At 45.9% G+C, this 16,297-nt stretch overlaps 1 protein-coding gene across 2 annotated transcripts in view; it reads right to left on the bottom strand.

The window, feature by feature from the left end:
* The window catches only part of Trpm8 (transient receptor potential cation channel subfamily M member 8), a 56,304-nt gene that overhangs the window by 22,086 nt on the left and 17,921 nt on the right, over positions 1 to 16,297 (bottom strand). The window contains exons 1-5 of one of the 2 annotated variants that reach the window (XM_074072043.1): positions 14,116 to 14,453; positions 11,625 to 11,716; positions 10,300 to 10,441; positions 9,097 to 9,268; positions 7,018 to 7,195 (exon numbers count right to left, since the gene is read on the bottom strand). In XM_074072043.1, the coding sequence (XP_073928144.1) occupies positions 7,018 to 7,195; positions 9,097 to 9,268; positions 10,300 to 10,441; positions 11,625 to 11,716; positions 14,116 to 14,118 (587 nt within the window). In that variant the 5' untranslated portion in view covers positions 14,119 to 14,453. Of the gene's footprint in view, positions 1 to 7,017; positions 7,196 to 9,096; positions 9,269 to 10,299; positions 10,442 to 11,624; positions 11,717 to 14,115; positions 14,454 to 16,297 lie in introns of those variants that run through there. The other variant, XM_020151809.2, reaches the window with a different exon arrangement.

The following is a 16,297-nucleotide window of genomic DNA, read 5'->3' as shown; positions in this document are numbered from 1 at the left end:
GTTCTCAGCCCAACCCAGGTGACTTCAAGCACTGTCCTGTTGGAATGGCAGCTCAGGGGCAAAGGTAGACCTCACAAGCAGCATTCCTTTCCCAGACAAACAGTAAAAATGTGTATCCACAACTCACGGGGCAAGGGTGACCTAGCTGTGTACTAGACACCAGCACCTAAAAACTGCTTTGGATAAATGCAGAGCTGGGCTGGGCAAGGCTCAGGTCGGCTTGTATACTGAGGCCCACCTTCCCTGTACAATGACAGCTTCCAAAATCTTATGTTTCTCAAAAGTCAGTTCCAGATCCAGCCAAATAGATATAGAGTCCTCCAGGTGAGGCCAATGACCAAGATCTGCTTCAAACTGCTCTGCCAAGGTCATTTTTATATTCATTAGGCATTGCTTTCCATTTCTGCTGAGAAGGGCCTTCTGGTGTGGCACATGCACTTCCCTCTCAGTGACAAAGTATCAGGGTGACCTAGGAACCACCTCATCCACCCCAACTCAGATGGTTCTCAAAGTCTCCTGCCAAACACTGGCTATCTGCATCTTCCCTGAGAGAAGCCTGAAGTTTTCTCTTCAGTGCCACAGCTCCCACGGTATCTTGTGCTCCTACAGTCCTGTCCCTGGCAATGTCCCAGTCAACTGGGCATGAGCAGTGACAATTGAAGTCATCTCCTGGGGCCAGATGAGCACCCTCAGCTGAGCAGGAGAGGACGGGGAAGCAGAAGCCCCTGCAGAAGGACAAAATTTTGGAAATTCACTGAGGTTGGAAATGTTACCAACCGCTAACAGGCATTTAGAATTCAATAGCCTTGTGCAAAATGAAATCCAGAAGTATGTTAGAAGAATAATATGCTGTGACCACAGGATAGAAGGGTGACTAAATGTTAAGAACATTTATCTAATTCATCATTTGTATATTACATCATAACACCAGATCAAAAGGGAAGTATGCTTTCAATAGTTGGTAGAAAGTCTTCTGGCAACATTCAACATTGTTTTCTGATTAGAAAAGAGAGAAGGGGGAGAGAGAAAAGAAGAAGGAGGACAAAGAGGAGGAGGAAGAAGGGACTTAATAAATAAGGAATTAGAATAACCTTCCATGATAGGATAAAAAGGAAAGTAAAAAAACAGAGACAATTCAGGAGAAAGACTTGTTCCAAAATACATAAGCAAAACTTTAGTCTCCTTTCTTCATATCAAAAAGTAGTCACTGAAAAAACAAAATAAATCTCATTCACAACCATAAAATATCTGGAAACAACAAGAAGTCTGTCAGACCCATATGAAAAGAATCATAAAACTTCACTGAGAACTATAGATACTTAAATAAATGGAGCTCGTACCATTTTTTTCTGAATAATAGTAAGTCAACTTCTCATAAATAATTCTACAAAGTTAGCATTATCACAATAAAATTCACAAGATTTTTCATTGGAAAGGGAAGGAAGAAAAAATTCACAAGATGAGCCTCATGGGGTTCTCCTTATAATTAAATATACAAGAAAAGCCAGGAAAGTTTTGAATACAAATCATGAAGAGCAACTTGTACAACACATGTGAAAATGATTAAAAAAAAAAAAGGAAAAACTCAGTAATGAAAGCCATTTTGTAGTAAAAACCAAAATAGAAAGACCGATAAAACCAGAATGCAAGGCCTGCAAAAAAAAAAAAATCACACAGAAAGTAGGTGCTAAAACATCGGCAGAGTTTAGAATAAATTAAAATGCAAGAAACTTGTTAGCTAGATTTCTATCAGGTGAGCATCAACCCCCAGCTTTGTATAGATTTCCGATGGTCACTCCTTCCCAAGCAACCAAAAAAGTCTAGCCAGAACTACTCCATGCCTGGAGGTAACCCTGACTTCTGTGCCCTCCAGCCATCCAGCATGTGCTAAAATGTTTTGCACAGTCTGTTCCCCTCATTCTGCAACATCCATGTATTTCAAAATGACTAGGAGAGAGGAGGCCGAAGTTTCCCCAAAGAAATGATAAACGCGAGAGGAGATGAAAATGCTAACTAACCCAATTTGACCACTACGTGGGTCTAAATATCACACTGTACACCATAAACATGCAAAAATGGTATGTGTCAATTAAAAAAGGAGTAAGGCATCCTTTCTTAAACCTTAAAGGCAATTGAATGACAATCTACAAAAATGGTAGAGAGATGCTCTTTCACTGTTTTGAAAATGATGTGATTTTATCAGCAAAAGAGGAAAAAGTGGGGGTGGATCTGAAGTGGATTAAGTAAGATCTGAGGGAATGTAACTGAAAAAACAAAAAATATAATTATCATGACACAGAAGAGTAGGGGGAGAGATACAAAGCCTACAGCAGCCAACAGGAAGAGAGGGACAATCAGTAATTTCATTTCTCTGAGTTTTGAAAAGATAATTCAATTTATTTACAATGATGCCATGAGAGTAACTCAGCCAAGACAAACCACACAGCTGTGTGAAGGTTAGGACCGCCCCTGTACCTTCCGCAGGGGTCCACACTCTTTAGTGTGCAGAACACTCGCTAACCCAGCCCCTCCCTGCCTTCCTGCCCTTCTCTCCAGATCAACACTCTGGGCTCCAGAAACAGGGTCCTCAGAGCAAAGGTCATCCCCACATGATGGCTGCTACTGATCCCCACATCTGTTGCCAAAATGCTATCACTTGTAAAATCTCTGTAAATAGCTTTTTCACACTGACTACATTGTATCCTATTGTATATTTATTGCACGGTGTTGTATCGCTTTCAGTGCAATACATTACATCACACTGTTTACACGTCATCTCTTCTGTCAACGGCAGCGACAACCTCTGTCTGACTCCTTGTGTGAAGGGTGATAAGGCTGCCTCCTCACAAGGATCAATACTTACATGAGGTTGCACTTGGACCTGAGTTGAGTGCAGGAAGGCGTCCATGGATGATAGCTATTACTATTTATTATTTCAATTAACTGCCACCTTCTCTACTGTCCAGTTCCATGGCTTCCCTTAGCTGAATATCACCTGGTAATTATTTCCTTTTCTCTACTTTTCTGCAAACTCATAATAAATATATTGTACCTTATTCCTAAGATGTAAAAAGCTTATGCTTGGAAAGGACTCTAGATCATGTGGTTGGTGGGTCCTTGTGTGCTGTGCCAGGAGGATTTGCCCTCATGTGATACCTGTGAGCACCAGAGTTTTTGGGAGGGTGGCCTGGAGGAACTCACTGACTTTCAGTTCACTTCGTGGCTCTAATCAGTAACCCAAGACCTGGGATCAGTCACCCTTGTGTGGAATAACCATAGATGTTAGCATGTCTCTGCTTTCCCCTGTTGAAAGCCATCCAGAGAGCATCATGGAGCTCCTGGAAAACCCCCACAGGCACATTCACAGTGCAGTTAATAAGGTCAGCATTTAGGATGGCCAAACTTTCAAATGAATATTGTGATGTGGTGGCAGACAATGGACCCAGCCTGGGGCTGTCTGCTCACAGCAAATGCTGAACGACTCAACCTGATGGGAAACAGTGTCTGAGGACCTCCCCTGAGGACCATGGAGGGGATGTCTACTGCTGTTCTTAAGTCCAGCTAGGGATTCACAAAGGAATGGCCTCTGGTTTAAGCCAGGACTAATCTAGGAGGCTCCCAGGGGAAGGGGCATCCCAAGCTGTCACATTTAGGCACTGAATGGAGCGACAGTTGGGTGGGGCCTCCACAGAAGAATCACGTGGCCAGGAGCATAGACACTGAGCCACAGAAACTTCATGGTCTTAATCAGAGAGCGTCAGAATGGGCTCCAGCCCTCTTGGCTCCAAATTCTACCATTTCACGATGGCCATGCCGACAATGGATATAGAGGTGACACAGTCCTCATGCGTGACTTTTGTGAACAGCTCACAGCAATAGATTCTGAGGTTCACTGAGTTGATGCAACCCAATGGTCTTGGCACTGGCAGCTGCTGGCCTCTATGTTTAATTTCTGTCACTACTTTGAGCAGTCGGTTTTTACCAGAGCTATCCAATGTTTGATGTAAAGGTTGGTGCAATATGTTGTCACTGTAAAGTGAGAACCCAAACCACCCTATGTCCTCCCCACCCTTATTTCAGGTTTGGGGATTGGTCTGCTCTTCCTTCCCCCTGTTCAGACAGTTGATCACCTATTATTTGTCACTTCTCTTTGTCACCTCAGACCTTGGGGCCCTTAAGGACTCCGTGATACTGTACAGTTGCCTGTGAGTAAGAAGGTTCTAGATCCCCAAGTCCCTCCCTGGCCACGAGTTAAGGATGGTGAGGGAGAAGATGGTAATTCCCTCATTAAGGCCAGGTGGGACTGACAGCCAGCAGCTCTTCATGGCCTAGGACAGATGTTGGACATTTTTGTGATGAATCTCTTGCTGTCATTTGGGCTTCTCAGTGAATAAGGTACCAGGAAGCTACACTCGTAACAATTAACTGAATAATGAGCTAGACGTGGGAAAGAACTCAATTATTCTTCCTTCACTAAACAAACCCACAAAGTGCTGGGCTCTGAGACTACAGGCCAGCCTCTATCCTTAGAGGTGACTGGCCGAAGGAGAAGTTGCTATTGTTGAAGGGGAAAGTGGTGTGGAGCCCTCACAGAGCAGGGAGGGTGCCAGGAACACTTGGCCCATAAAGGGCAAGTAGGAACAGGCAGAAGAAGATGGGGTGGAGGAGGTGATCCAGAGGGAGGAGTGTGAGCAAGAGCATCTGTGTGACAAATGACCCTGCTTAGGGACAAACACATGGCATGCCTGTGGGAGCAGACTGCAGGATTGGCCTGTGGGAAGAGGAGAAGCCTGAAATTTCCCCTGGAGGCTATGGGGGCACAGAGAAATCCTTCCAGGATTTTAAGCAGAGACACTTTAGAACCATCCCTCGGGCCACAGAGTGGAAGATGCATGGAGGTCACCTCTGGACAGAAGAAAAGCAGATGGTCACTGCCTGCCCAGCCCCTCTCACATGTGCCTTCCCAGAGAAACATATCCCACCCAGCCCTTCCCTGCCCTAAGGGAGGCCACCAACAACGCAGGTGACCCTCATCCACACACTCCACTGGCCATCTCAGAGCTCCACGTGACAATGGCCTTTTCTTTATATTCTTTTCTAAGATTATGAAGGTAGTATGTGTCTATCATACAAGGGAAATATAAACTTGATTTTTTTCTTAACTGTTGTTTTTTATGGTTAGAAAACAAGGTTATACCATGAAATTCTCTGCATTTTTTTTTTTGTTGTTGGTACTGAGGTTGAACTTAAGACCTCACACTTCCTATACCTATACTCTACCACTTGAGCCACTCCACCAGTCCTTTCTTGTGTTGGTTATTTTCAAGCTAGAGTCTCACTTTTTGCCTGAACTGGTCTTAAACTTCGATCCTCCTGATCTCTGCCTCCTGAGTAGCTAGGATTACAAGTGTAAGCCACTGGCACCTGGCCCTGCAATTTGTTTTTTATATTTTAAAGAATATCATCCTTCCAAGTTTACAAATATAGATCTAATTTATCTCTTAGGAGTCATATAATAATCTATAATATGGCTACAACACACTTTATTCACCCGTGGCCCTGTTGACAGGCTCAAACAATGATCCAATAAACACCTTTGTACATGTATCTTTGGGATAGACTCCCAGATGTGAGACAGTTGGTCAAAGAATTATGAGTCTATTATCAAATTACTTTCCAACAAGTTATCGACAACTCAGGTTCCTGCAGTTTCCCAGCTTCATCCCCAACACCAGAGATGCCTTTGAACTTCCATCCAACTTCTGGGTTCAAAACCATCATATCATCTCAATGTTTCCATCTGAGCTTTCCTATTCTCAAGGTCAAGTTCATTTTCATATGTTTATTGGCCATTTGAATTTTTCTTCCATGAATTGCTTGTTTTCTCAGTTTTTCTCTGGGGTTCTCTCTCTCTCTGAATTACAGTCAGTCTTTGTTCACCACACACATAGCAAACATCTCCCCCCATCTATCACTTTCCTTTTCTTATGAGATTTTTTTATCTTTAAAAAATTGTTTTATGAAAACAAGCATGTTTCTCTCATCACTCATAGCTTCTGAACTTCTAATTTCGATTAAAGATTTCTCTTTCAGATGTCAGTGGCTCAAGCCTGTAATCCCAGTGGCTTGGGAGGCCGAGACCCCATCTCAATGGGAAAAAAGTTGGGCGTGGTGGCACACACCTGTCATTCCAGCTATTATGGAAAGCTTAAAATAGGAGAATTACAATTCAGGTTGACCGGGGCAAAATAAGCAGAGAAAAAAGGGCTGGAGGAGTGGCTCAAGTGGCAGAGCACCTGCCAAGCAAGTGTGAAGCCCTGAGTTCAAATCCCAATACTGCCAAAAAAAATCTCTTTTACATCAAGCTTTTAATAAGTAATTTCTTAAATTTATATGTTTGTTTATTGTCAGGGCAATGTCAGAACTCATGTATCTAAAATTATTATCTACTTTAAACAAGTTTTCCCACTGGAACAACCAAAGGGACTCTGTGAAACTCTTCTAAGAAAGAAGAAAGGAAAGGAGAATTACCAAAGCCAGGACCTTTCAGAGTCACCGTGTTTTCCTCCAACCCCACTGGACGTGAGCCCAAAAGGCAAGTTCTCTGGGCTCTGCTGTACATTGCAAAATGTAAAACAACATCTAACTAAAGCCCGTTAGATGAGAGTCAGTGAGTTTCACAGAAGATAAGGGGGAGGGGGTGAGCCATCTGGCCGTGCAGTCGCCATTGTGCCAACATCACGACAGCACTCGGGGGAGACTGTGACATGGATACCCAGTACTGTCTGGATATTCCAGAGAGGGTAGCAATAATGGTGTCAAATAAACGTAAGATGTGGTTTATAAGGACAGCCTGTGTTTCTAATATGGTCCTTTTAAGGCCCCTGGTCCCTGTCAACCACTGATTCCCTAGGGACCTCTTCCCTAAGCTCCTTGGGGTGGACCCACGCTGCCATGCCTACCTGGCACAGGGCCTGGCCCAGGGTGGACGCCGTGAGCAGAGGATTGAGCACTTACCCGAACATGGCGACCAGTAGGTTAACCAGCAGGATGTTGGTGGATAGCATGTAGATGCAGACAAGCGGGATGGTGATCCACTCAGGGAAGCGGGGCAGGTTGTGCTCATCCAGCTCCACACATAGAGGCTTGGACTCGTTCCCAGAGAAGGTGCAGTGGGAGAAGTCATATGTGGTGCCTGAGGACACAGAACTGGGAGTCGGTATTCACTGAGCGGCCACTGCAAAGCAGGCATCTCACTAAGATCAAGGTCAAAGGAAGGGCAAAGTGGACATGCTCGGTGCCCTCGGGAGTTTCCAGCCTCTAGGATGAGAAGATCACCAACCACACAAACTTAAAGGTTCAGCCTGAGAGCAGTTCCAAAAGGAAATGCACAGGTGCTCTGAGGCCATAAACAGAGGCAGGTCACCCAAGAGCAGCTTCCCAAGAAGAGAGGGTTTCTGAGATGAGCTGAAGGGTGAACAGGAGCCAGCCATATGAATGAATGGGGAAGAGCAGATGACCAGAGCATCCCTGCAAAAGCAACTGCATATGCAAAGGGCCTGTGGTGGTGCCGGAGAAGAGCTGAAAACATTAACCCCTCAAACGAGAGGATGGCATGCTGGATTTTTTATTTGTCTACTAAAACTAATGGGAAGCCTTTAGGCTGATTTTAGCAAGGAACAACACATCAGCTTCTCTTTATCAGGGATTGCTCTGGCTGCAGCACAGATCAGAAGGAGCCAGAAAGGGACATTAGGAGGTTGAAATTAAGATTCGCATAGATAGGCAATGAGGGTGGCTTTGGGTGGTGGCAGCGGAAATGGAAAAATAAAGCAATTGGGCTTCAAAGACATTTTGAAAATAACATCAAGGAAATGAGCTGAGGACTGGGATTGAGGGGATAGAATCAGCAGGGGCGTCAAAGGCTCTGACATGCACAGCTGTGCACACAGTGGGACCAGCTCCAGCTTGGGGGCCTTGGAGGAAGTCTGAGCCTGAATGGGAGATGGAGACCTTCATTTGGCCATGCTGAGACGTGCCTGAGCAAGCTCAGAGAAGGTGGGAGATATGAACGCCTGGCTCTGAAAATGTCTCATGGCCACGGATCGTGCTCTGAGCCAGTGAGTGAGGTCCTCAAGGCAGAGATGCCCCATAGGAAGACAGCAGCACTGTGTAGGCTGACCCATGATAGAGCCGAGAGATAGGAAGGTGGTGTCACCTCCCAAGGGCACACAGTGCATTAGTGGCTAACCAGGATTGCAGCCCTGCCTGCCACATGCTCTATAGATCCTATGCACTGCCACCAACGTGGAGGGTTGTTCTAAGGACAAGCCACATGGCTTACAGAAAATGGTGAGTGCATCCCAGGGGTAATAACAACAAGGTGCCTTCCACCTTGCACACAGAACAAAAGAGATGCTTCTAAGACCTCAGAAGGGGCTTCAGCAGAGGGGTCAGAGAGGCTGAATGACAGAAAACAACGGGGAACTGAGAAATGCCACCAATCGGGGGCTGACCCGGCTCAGGGAGACTTTAGAGATCACTCATCATGGCAGGACAAGAGGTGACAAAGCAAGGCTATTGTCAGCATGCTGAAAATGCTTCACGTAGTTCACTGAAAACCCACGCCAATCTGCCTAAGTCCCTCACTTCCCTTTTGTCACCTGGTATATGCAAACTGAAGCCTTTGCCACCAAAACTAGTCAGCAGTAGGCTAACACTGGAAGTTTAAACTCCAGGTTGCAGTGTGAACACTTTCTCAGTGCTCCTGGGAGTGAACGGGCCCCCGTGGCTGTGTCTACAGAGAATGCAGCTCACAGCACTCCTGTCCAAGCTTGTATGGCGGGTTGCACTCTACAGCCTCTGCACTAATGAAAACATGACTGTCATTTTTAAAATGTTTAAAAATTGAAATGTTGGGTGCAAAGTAAAATCTTGCTTAGGAGCAAAGAAAAGGTTTGTAGGAATTTGATTTTTTTAGACCTGTCTGCTGGACACAGTGCAAGCTGTGCATCTATGAAGCTATGGCCTGAGGGGCAGCCCTAAGGTGTGGTCAGCCTCCCAGCTGCCCTTCCTCCTGAGTCTGATCAGGCTTACCATCCACATCACTGGGCACCTGGCCAAACATGGCCAGGTAGGGCTCATAGATGACCGAGCGGAATATCCACCTCCAGCGCTGCTCGTTTTGCCTAAGAATCCCTTGCCTGGCCACACCGAAGGCCACCATCCAAACCGCAAAGAGGAACAGGAAGAAGAACACATCGATCAGCTGCCAAAGGAGGACATGAAAACAGTCAGGACTGTGCCTGCAGGTGACTGGGTCACACAGCCTGGCCACTCTCTGTTGATCATGAAGAAGGACAGAGCCTCTAGGATCAAGGAAATCAAAGTCACCCAGTTTTTCAGCCACTAATTTTAAAAAATGGCCACCATCACCTTTGGGTCCTGGGACATCTGTTTTCCAGAATTAGACCTGACTCTTGTACTTTGGCTTGCTGGCATCTATACAGCTCTGTGACTGCAGTTGATGGAGAGCCCAGCTCAAGAACAAAAGAGGATCCAGGTTGTGTCCTCATCTCATGACACTCCCATTCTGTAAACACTTAGTTATTCCTGCAAGTCTTTTTTTTTTTAATTAAGGCACTCCTTATGGGACAAGAATGGACAGTTTATTTTTTTTAATGTTTTGCACACATAGCATGACTTCATGGTGATGGGGTACCTCAGATATGCTTTGAGTTAAAACCACAAACTCAACCTCATTGTTGGAAAGAAACTTCTAGATGAGCTAATCCAAATGCTCATCTGATTTCCAGACAGACCCAATGGAGGTCTGGTCGTCTGGAGAGTGAGCTAGGAAAAACGACATCTCCAGCATGAAATTCCCTCTGGTGAACAGATCAAACCAGGCTGGTGGCATTTTCCCTGAATCTATGCACACGCATATTGTTCAGGTTCTAGTCCTCGCTATGCATCTCACTCACTGCTTGTCCCTAGAAAAATGTACAGAATTCCTTCCTTGACCACACTCTTAGCAAACTGTTAAGATGTGAACAGAAGCAGGTTTTAAAGTGTGACGTCTAAATAAGCGTAAGGTTACTGGCTAACCATACGGCAAATGACACTCTTTGCTCCTTGCAGTCATCTCTCTGAAATTTTCACCTAGGAGAGTCCTGGATGAAGACACGTGGAAGACAGCAAACTCCCTGACTGTGACTATCATGGTCATTTTATGCACAAAATCCTCCTGGCAACCACTAATAGAACTGTGAATAGAGTGAGAAAAATGGCGACTCTTACCATCCTCTGCAACATTATAATCTTGGGCCCTAAGTTTCTGCTTACAGTGAAGATGTGGATCAACCGTAGAGTGAATATGATATAATCCAGGCAGAAAATGACTCGTCCAGAATACAGAGAGCTTTTATTCGAAGAGTGGAGCCTGGGGAAAGAAGAATAGAATTCATAAGCTCTTGACAAAGCACTTCAAATTTAGTTTTTAAAAAAGGAACTAAATGTTCAGGGAACAGTGGAGAACTGGGAGGTGCAGAGTAACAACAGGCCAGGAACAGCACTCAGCAGCCATGGTCTTCTGTCTCCATGGACACCAGGAAAGGTCAGGAAAGGCAAACTGAGCTTCTCAGCCCCCCACCCTGAGCCACTCCTACAGAAACGAGTTAACATTCTTGCCACCTTCCCTGGCTTACAAGGCTTGGACAATAATGTCAAACCTGACCACCCCCAGATCCCTCGGGATTTGACCCTACCAGCCTCCCCCTGAAAAACTCAACCTGGTCCACATCAGATCACTTGATCAGCTAATCACTTGCTAATGTGTCTATCAAAAGCTACATGTACGTTCCCGCTAGAATGATCTAGACGTCATTTCCAAACAATTGTGGTTCAAATGCTCAGACAAGCAGAAAGGAAGAACTATTTGAGGATGGAATTGATTCTTATCCCTTTCAAGTTTGAGGATGATCACTCATTCTTCATAGTTGTAAATATGTATGGTTAAGCTGCTGTTCAAAGCAGAGCCATGCTCACTACTGGAAGATACTGCTGACTCTGTGGGAAGGCAGGTCTGGAGGCCATGGGCACAGGCAATCTGGACCATGCTTAGGGCTCACCCCCACCTCTCCATCACATTGAGCGCACCCTGTTTTGTGCCTTTGGCAGTAATTTTGGATTTGTGTGTCTGGCTCTGTGCTGGAGGAATATGCTGCTGGTACCTGGAAGGGCAGGCTCCAGAGCCAGCATGAAAGCCAAAGTGCATCTTAAATTATATGGCCCCAAATGAACCAGTATTGGAAGATACCTAACCCCCATCACCCTCCACACCTCCTCCTCAATTCCTAATTATCTTTCCCCAAAATTTATAAGGACAAAGAAAAAAATCCTAAGGAACCCCTTTATAATTACAGATCACAGGACTGGGGAGGAGAGGAGATACTACTGTAAGCTGGGCACTCTGAATCTGTACAAAGCGCAGACAATGACCTATAGTAATCACTCATGGCGAAATGAAACCATTGACCCCCCTGGTTGGCTTGAGGTGTCCAAAAGCTCTGTTCCGCTTTGTGCCTCAAATGCCTAAAACTGGGAAAGCAAAGACAGTTACGTACCGGAACACAATTCCTGCGATGAAGTAAAAAAGCCCCAGCGTGTCCATGACGTTCCACAGGTCAGTAAAATAATTCACCCCGTTCATGTACCACTGCAGCACAGAGAGGGACAGAAAGGGGACACCAGCAGCTTGGAAACATCAACCACATCCAGATTTTTAATGTCTACTCATCTATTCCAGGTCCTTTATGTGCCAAAAGAGACCTACCATTGCCTCATGCTAGTCCAGGGGGACTGGAAAATAGGTTGAATATAGAAGCTCGCTATTCATGTGTTTCTGACAAAGTTAAGAAAAAGGACTCATGTGTTCTGTTCTTCTGAGATGAGCATACAGAGAGTGGGTACAACCTGTGTGGGCAAATGGGAATACCCAAGCCACCATGAACTACGGTGTAGATTGTGCACTACACAGTTATAAAGGGTATCATCCACACTGATGCCATCATGGATTTATAAAAATTGTCCTGGCATATGACAGTAAGCCATCTTGATTAATGAAACCATTTAAAAAAATTCACACGGGGGAAAAAAAATATGAGCCAGTAGATCTAGATTGCCTCTCTAGCAATCCATAAACTGGATGTGGGGAATTCCAAGGTGGCTCTCTACCCCTTTCATATGTACTAAGAACCTGTGGGATTGTAAACACCTGGACTAGACTCCTGGGACACAAAGGCATGGATTAGGTGTGCTACTGATTCTCAGAGTGCATGATCCTACAGAAAGGAAGATGTCCAAAACGCTTAAACAAAATGTGAAATATAGAAACTACCACCTTTTCCTGTGCGAGGCAGGACACCAGTGGCAAAGAAATGTCACCAGGGGAATGTGGCACGTCTGAATTTCCCTGTTTGAGCTCGCCCATCTGTCTGGAATTCAGATATTGTATTTCCTACTTTGCCCCAGCACGAACACTTAGAGAGGGAGGCCAAGGCACTTGCACTGTGCAGAGCAGGCCTCATGGTCTGAACCTCCGTCCTCCACTTCTCAGGTTCCACAGAGATCCCGTAAGCTAAGACATAGGGGAAAGTCAAGACATAGCCAGCTCCTCAAGAGTCATCTCCTTCCCTGGGAAGAAATGAAAACAGCAGCTCCAGTGACCAAGGGGGAAAGCATAATGAAATCAGACACCATACACCCCAAGTCCAAGCAGCCCAGTGAGATCATGTTCCCCCCTGTAGGAAGACTGGTCATGGCTCAGAGCTCAGGCACAACCCCAGAGAGACCTCAGGAGCATCCAGGTGTGGGCAGCACCAATTCCCACCACCAAAATCCCTGTGCTTTTCCTGTGCCTGCTAAGATGAGGGTGGTCCTCCCCGCCATCTGCTCCCCCTTTCCATCTCAGGTCTGGGAGGCAGGTGAGCATGGGCCACCAGCACAGTCCCAGTCCAGACCAGCCTCACAGGTGCCTGGCCCACGTGACAGGAAACATAGCTAATTCATCTCCAGGGTGTCCAGGGAGAAGACATTTTTTAAATGAGAAGGGGCCTCTTCTCCCAGCAGAAGGCCAGAGAAGGCCAAATTTGCAAAGCCCAGGACCACTTCACAGCCCGCCTCAAGAGCGTGGAGATGCAAAGGGCACAGGATGAAAACATGGTCTCCCATCCCTCCTCAGTGTCTGCTTAGCAGAACCAAGAGTAATTTAGTGACTGTCTTTGCACTATTGGCTGTCTTGATTAAAAATTCCAAATTAGTACGTAAGCATCTGCCTCCAGACCAGGGGAAAAAGGGAAGGCGTCAGTAGACACTAAAGAGTACAGCTTTCTAGGCAGCATTCTGTTTGGGATTTTCCCCTAACAAGTGTGAACCAGGTTCATTAAGACAGCACCAGGCTAACAGAACCATTTCTTGCAGGAAACCAGTGCAAATTAGGATTCTGAAGGCACAGTCTGCAAAGAAGAGAAACAGCGACCCCCAGTGTGGAATCCTTTAATGACAAGACTCTTCATAGCTGTTTTGTGCAGATAGCCTGCTCAAAGCTGCAAGGCTGGCAGTGAACTCAAATGGCAGAGCCAGGCTTGAACACACACTGCTGACTCAGCACAGAGGGCACTTCAAGTGCAAGGTCGCTGAATTGAAACTGGCTCGTTCAGAGATAACTCTTTTTGCTTTTTTTTTTGGCAGTACTGGGGTTTGAACTTAGGGCCTCACACTTGCTAGGCAGGTGCTCTACTACTACTTGAGCCACTTCACCAGCCCTTTTTTGCTTTATTTACTTTTTGCCCCTATTTTTTCAGATAGAGTCTTGCATTCTTTGACTTGGCTGGCCACAAACAGCAATCCTCCTGTCACTACCTCCCAAGTAGCTGGGATTATAGGCACAAGTCACCACTCCCAGTTCTCAAGGGTAACTTTTAAAAAGAAAGAGAAGAAAGACCTATCAGATACCCCCATGCCCCTTTATGTCAAATACCTTGCAGTGGGAAGTGTGCCCCTGCAAGAAAGGGGCACAAGAAGGTCAAAGAAACAAAGGTTCCACCTACAACTTACCATCTATTTGCCACTTCTTCCTTTCCTTCCTTCCTTCCTTCCATCCTTCTTTTTATCTCTTCTTTTTCTCATGACTTATTTCTCTCCCGAGCTGTAAGCCCATTGTCACTCTGGCTGACCCACCCTGCCCTAAACACAAGATATTTAGGGCAAAGATAATTCCCTTTGTTTCTGACACACAGTAAGTCAGAAAGAGAAGCAGGGCATAAAGGATGGCCACTGAGGAAAGAGACTATTTGGAAGGTATTTGGGCCGAATGGCAACCCCCAAATTGAAGTCCTAATCCTCAATAGCTGGAACGTGCCCTTGTTCGGAAATCAGGTCACTGCAGATGAAAGGTCAAGTAGAATCAAGTAGAATGGACCCTGATCCAATATGACTGTTCAGAAATGACAAAAAGAAGAAAAACAAACAGTTAAGAAATGGAGAAGTACGGATCCAGAAAGGATACCCTGTGGACATGAGGCCAGGGGTCAGAGGGTTGCTCAACAATCCACAGAATGGCCAAATCACCAGAAAACTACAAGAAGCTGAGAGGCAGTACAGGAGAGTCCCCCACAGCCCAGAAGGAACCACTCCTGCCTACACCTCAACCTCAGATTCTGGCCTTCAGAACTGTGAGTAATACACTTCTGATACTCAATCCACCCAGCCCGTGGTTCTCTGTCATGGCAGCTCTACACACTAACACAGAAAGCATGGCCAGAGTGGGCTGCGGCTGTGTGGGGCGCTCTAAGGAGGCTGATCTCAACTATAGAGATAGCTCTGCACATCAGCAAGACCCTGTCCTGAGGGAGAGCTGCTGGAAGGAAGGAAGGAAGGAAGGAAGGAAGGAAGGAAGGAAGGAAGGAAGGAAGGAAAGAAGAAAGGAAGGAAAGAAGGAAGGAAGGAAAGAAGAAAGGAAGGAAAGAAGGAAGGAAGGAAAGAAGGAAGGAAGGAAAGAAGGAAGGAAGGAAGGAAGGAAGGAAGGGAGAGAGGAAGAGAGGAAGGGAGGGAGGGAGGGAGGGAGGGAGAGAAGGAGGGAGAGAAGGAGGGAGGGCAGGAGGAAGAAGTAAGGGAGGAGGAGAGAGGGAAAGAAAGCATCTCCAATAATCTGTTATGTTCAACCCTGTGTCACTTATTCTTCCCCCACCTCTACCCCAGCTCTACCTCGTCTTCTGTACCTCCTACCTACTGGGCATAGGAAGACAGGTGCAGGGCACTGGTGCCAGGACTTCTTCTATCACTCATACCCATGGTAGACACCCTCATGATGACAACACCCCCTGCTGAAAACAGACAGACCCTGAGAATCCTTCCCAACCCAGGAGGCCTGGTCACCACACATGGCAGTTTAAACAACTTAGGTTCTTGACTGGTCAGGGACTCTGTAAGGGCAAAAGCAGCATTCCTGGCCCTCCACATCTCTTGTAGCACTGGACCTCATACTTCATAAGTCGCAAGTGCCCCTCAGGGCACACACTTACTAAATCAATATATTTCGAGGTTTGGGCTCAGAAGGGACAACAGAATAACAGTCACAACAGTTCTCAAACAATGTGTAAATTACTAAAGCCGAGAGGATTTTCTGGGATGACTTTTCATCATGGTTTTGGGACCACAGGTGAGGTCTGAGCTAGAGTTTTGAATTCAATGGTAGAGAGGATGCCGAAAACTGTAGATCTCAAGAAATGGCAGAAAAGCATGAAGAATAATTCACATGAACTCTCTGAAATCTACAGGGATTGTATAACTTTAAAATATCATCACTGACAGGCTGAGCACTCAGATGCCTTTAACTGGAACGATCCCCCCAGATCCAGTGCCACTTGTCATGTTGGTGACATTAACAGCAGGAGCACAGAAGGCTCTGAATGATGGGTAAGGGGTTGCAAACCAAGGTGTCTCTCTCTCTCTCTCTCTCTCTCTCTCTCTCTCTCTCTCTCTCTCTCTCTCTCCCCTTCTCTCTCTCCTTTCTGACTGTTAGAGAGCCAGGTGTGAACTGGGTGCTAAGAGAGATCTCCCTGGAAAGCAAGAATGCTAAGAATTTGAAAACACACATCCAGGCCATGGATAGCCACCCAACAAAAACATTTATTTCGGGAAAATGATGACTTTTGAACCTCAGAAACAGTTTCAGCATCTTTTGTATTAGTAAGAGTCCACCACTGAGGGAAAGAGGAGGCTACCGATGTTGGGGCTG

Source organism: Castor canadensis, chromosome 4 (assembly GCF_047511655.1).
Source record: "Castor canadensis chromosome 4, mCasCan1.hap1v2, whole genome shotgun sequence".
Classification (NCBI taxonomy): Eukaryota; Metazoa; Chordata; class Mammalia; order Rodentia; family Castoridae; genus Castor; species Castor canadensis.
This window is presented reverse-complemented; position numbering and strand designations above follow the sequence as displayed.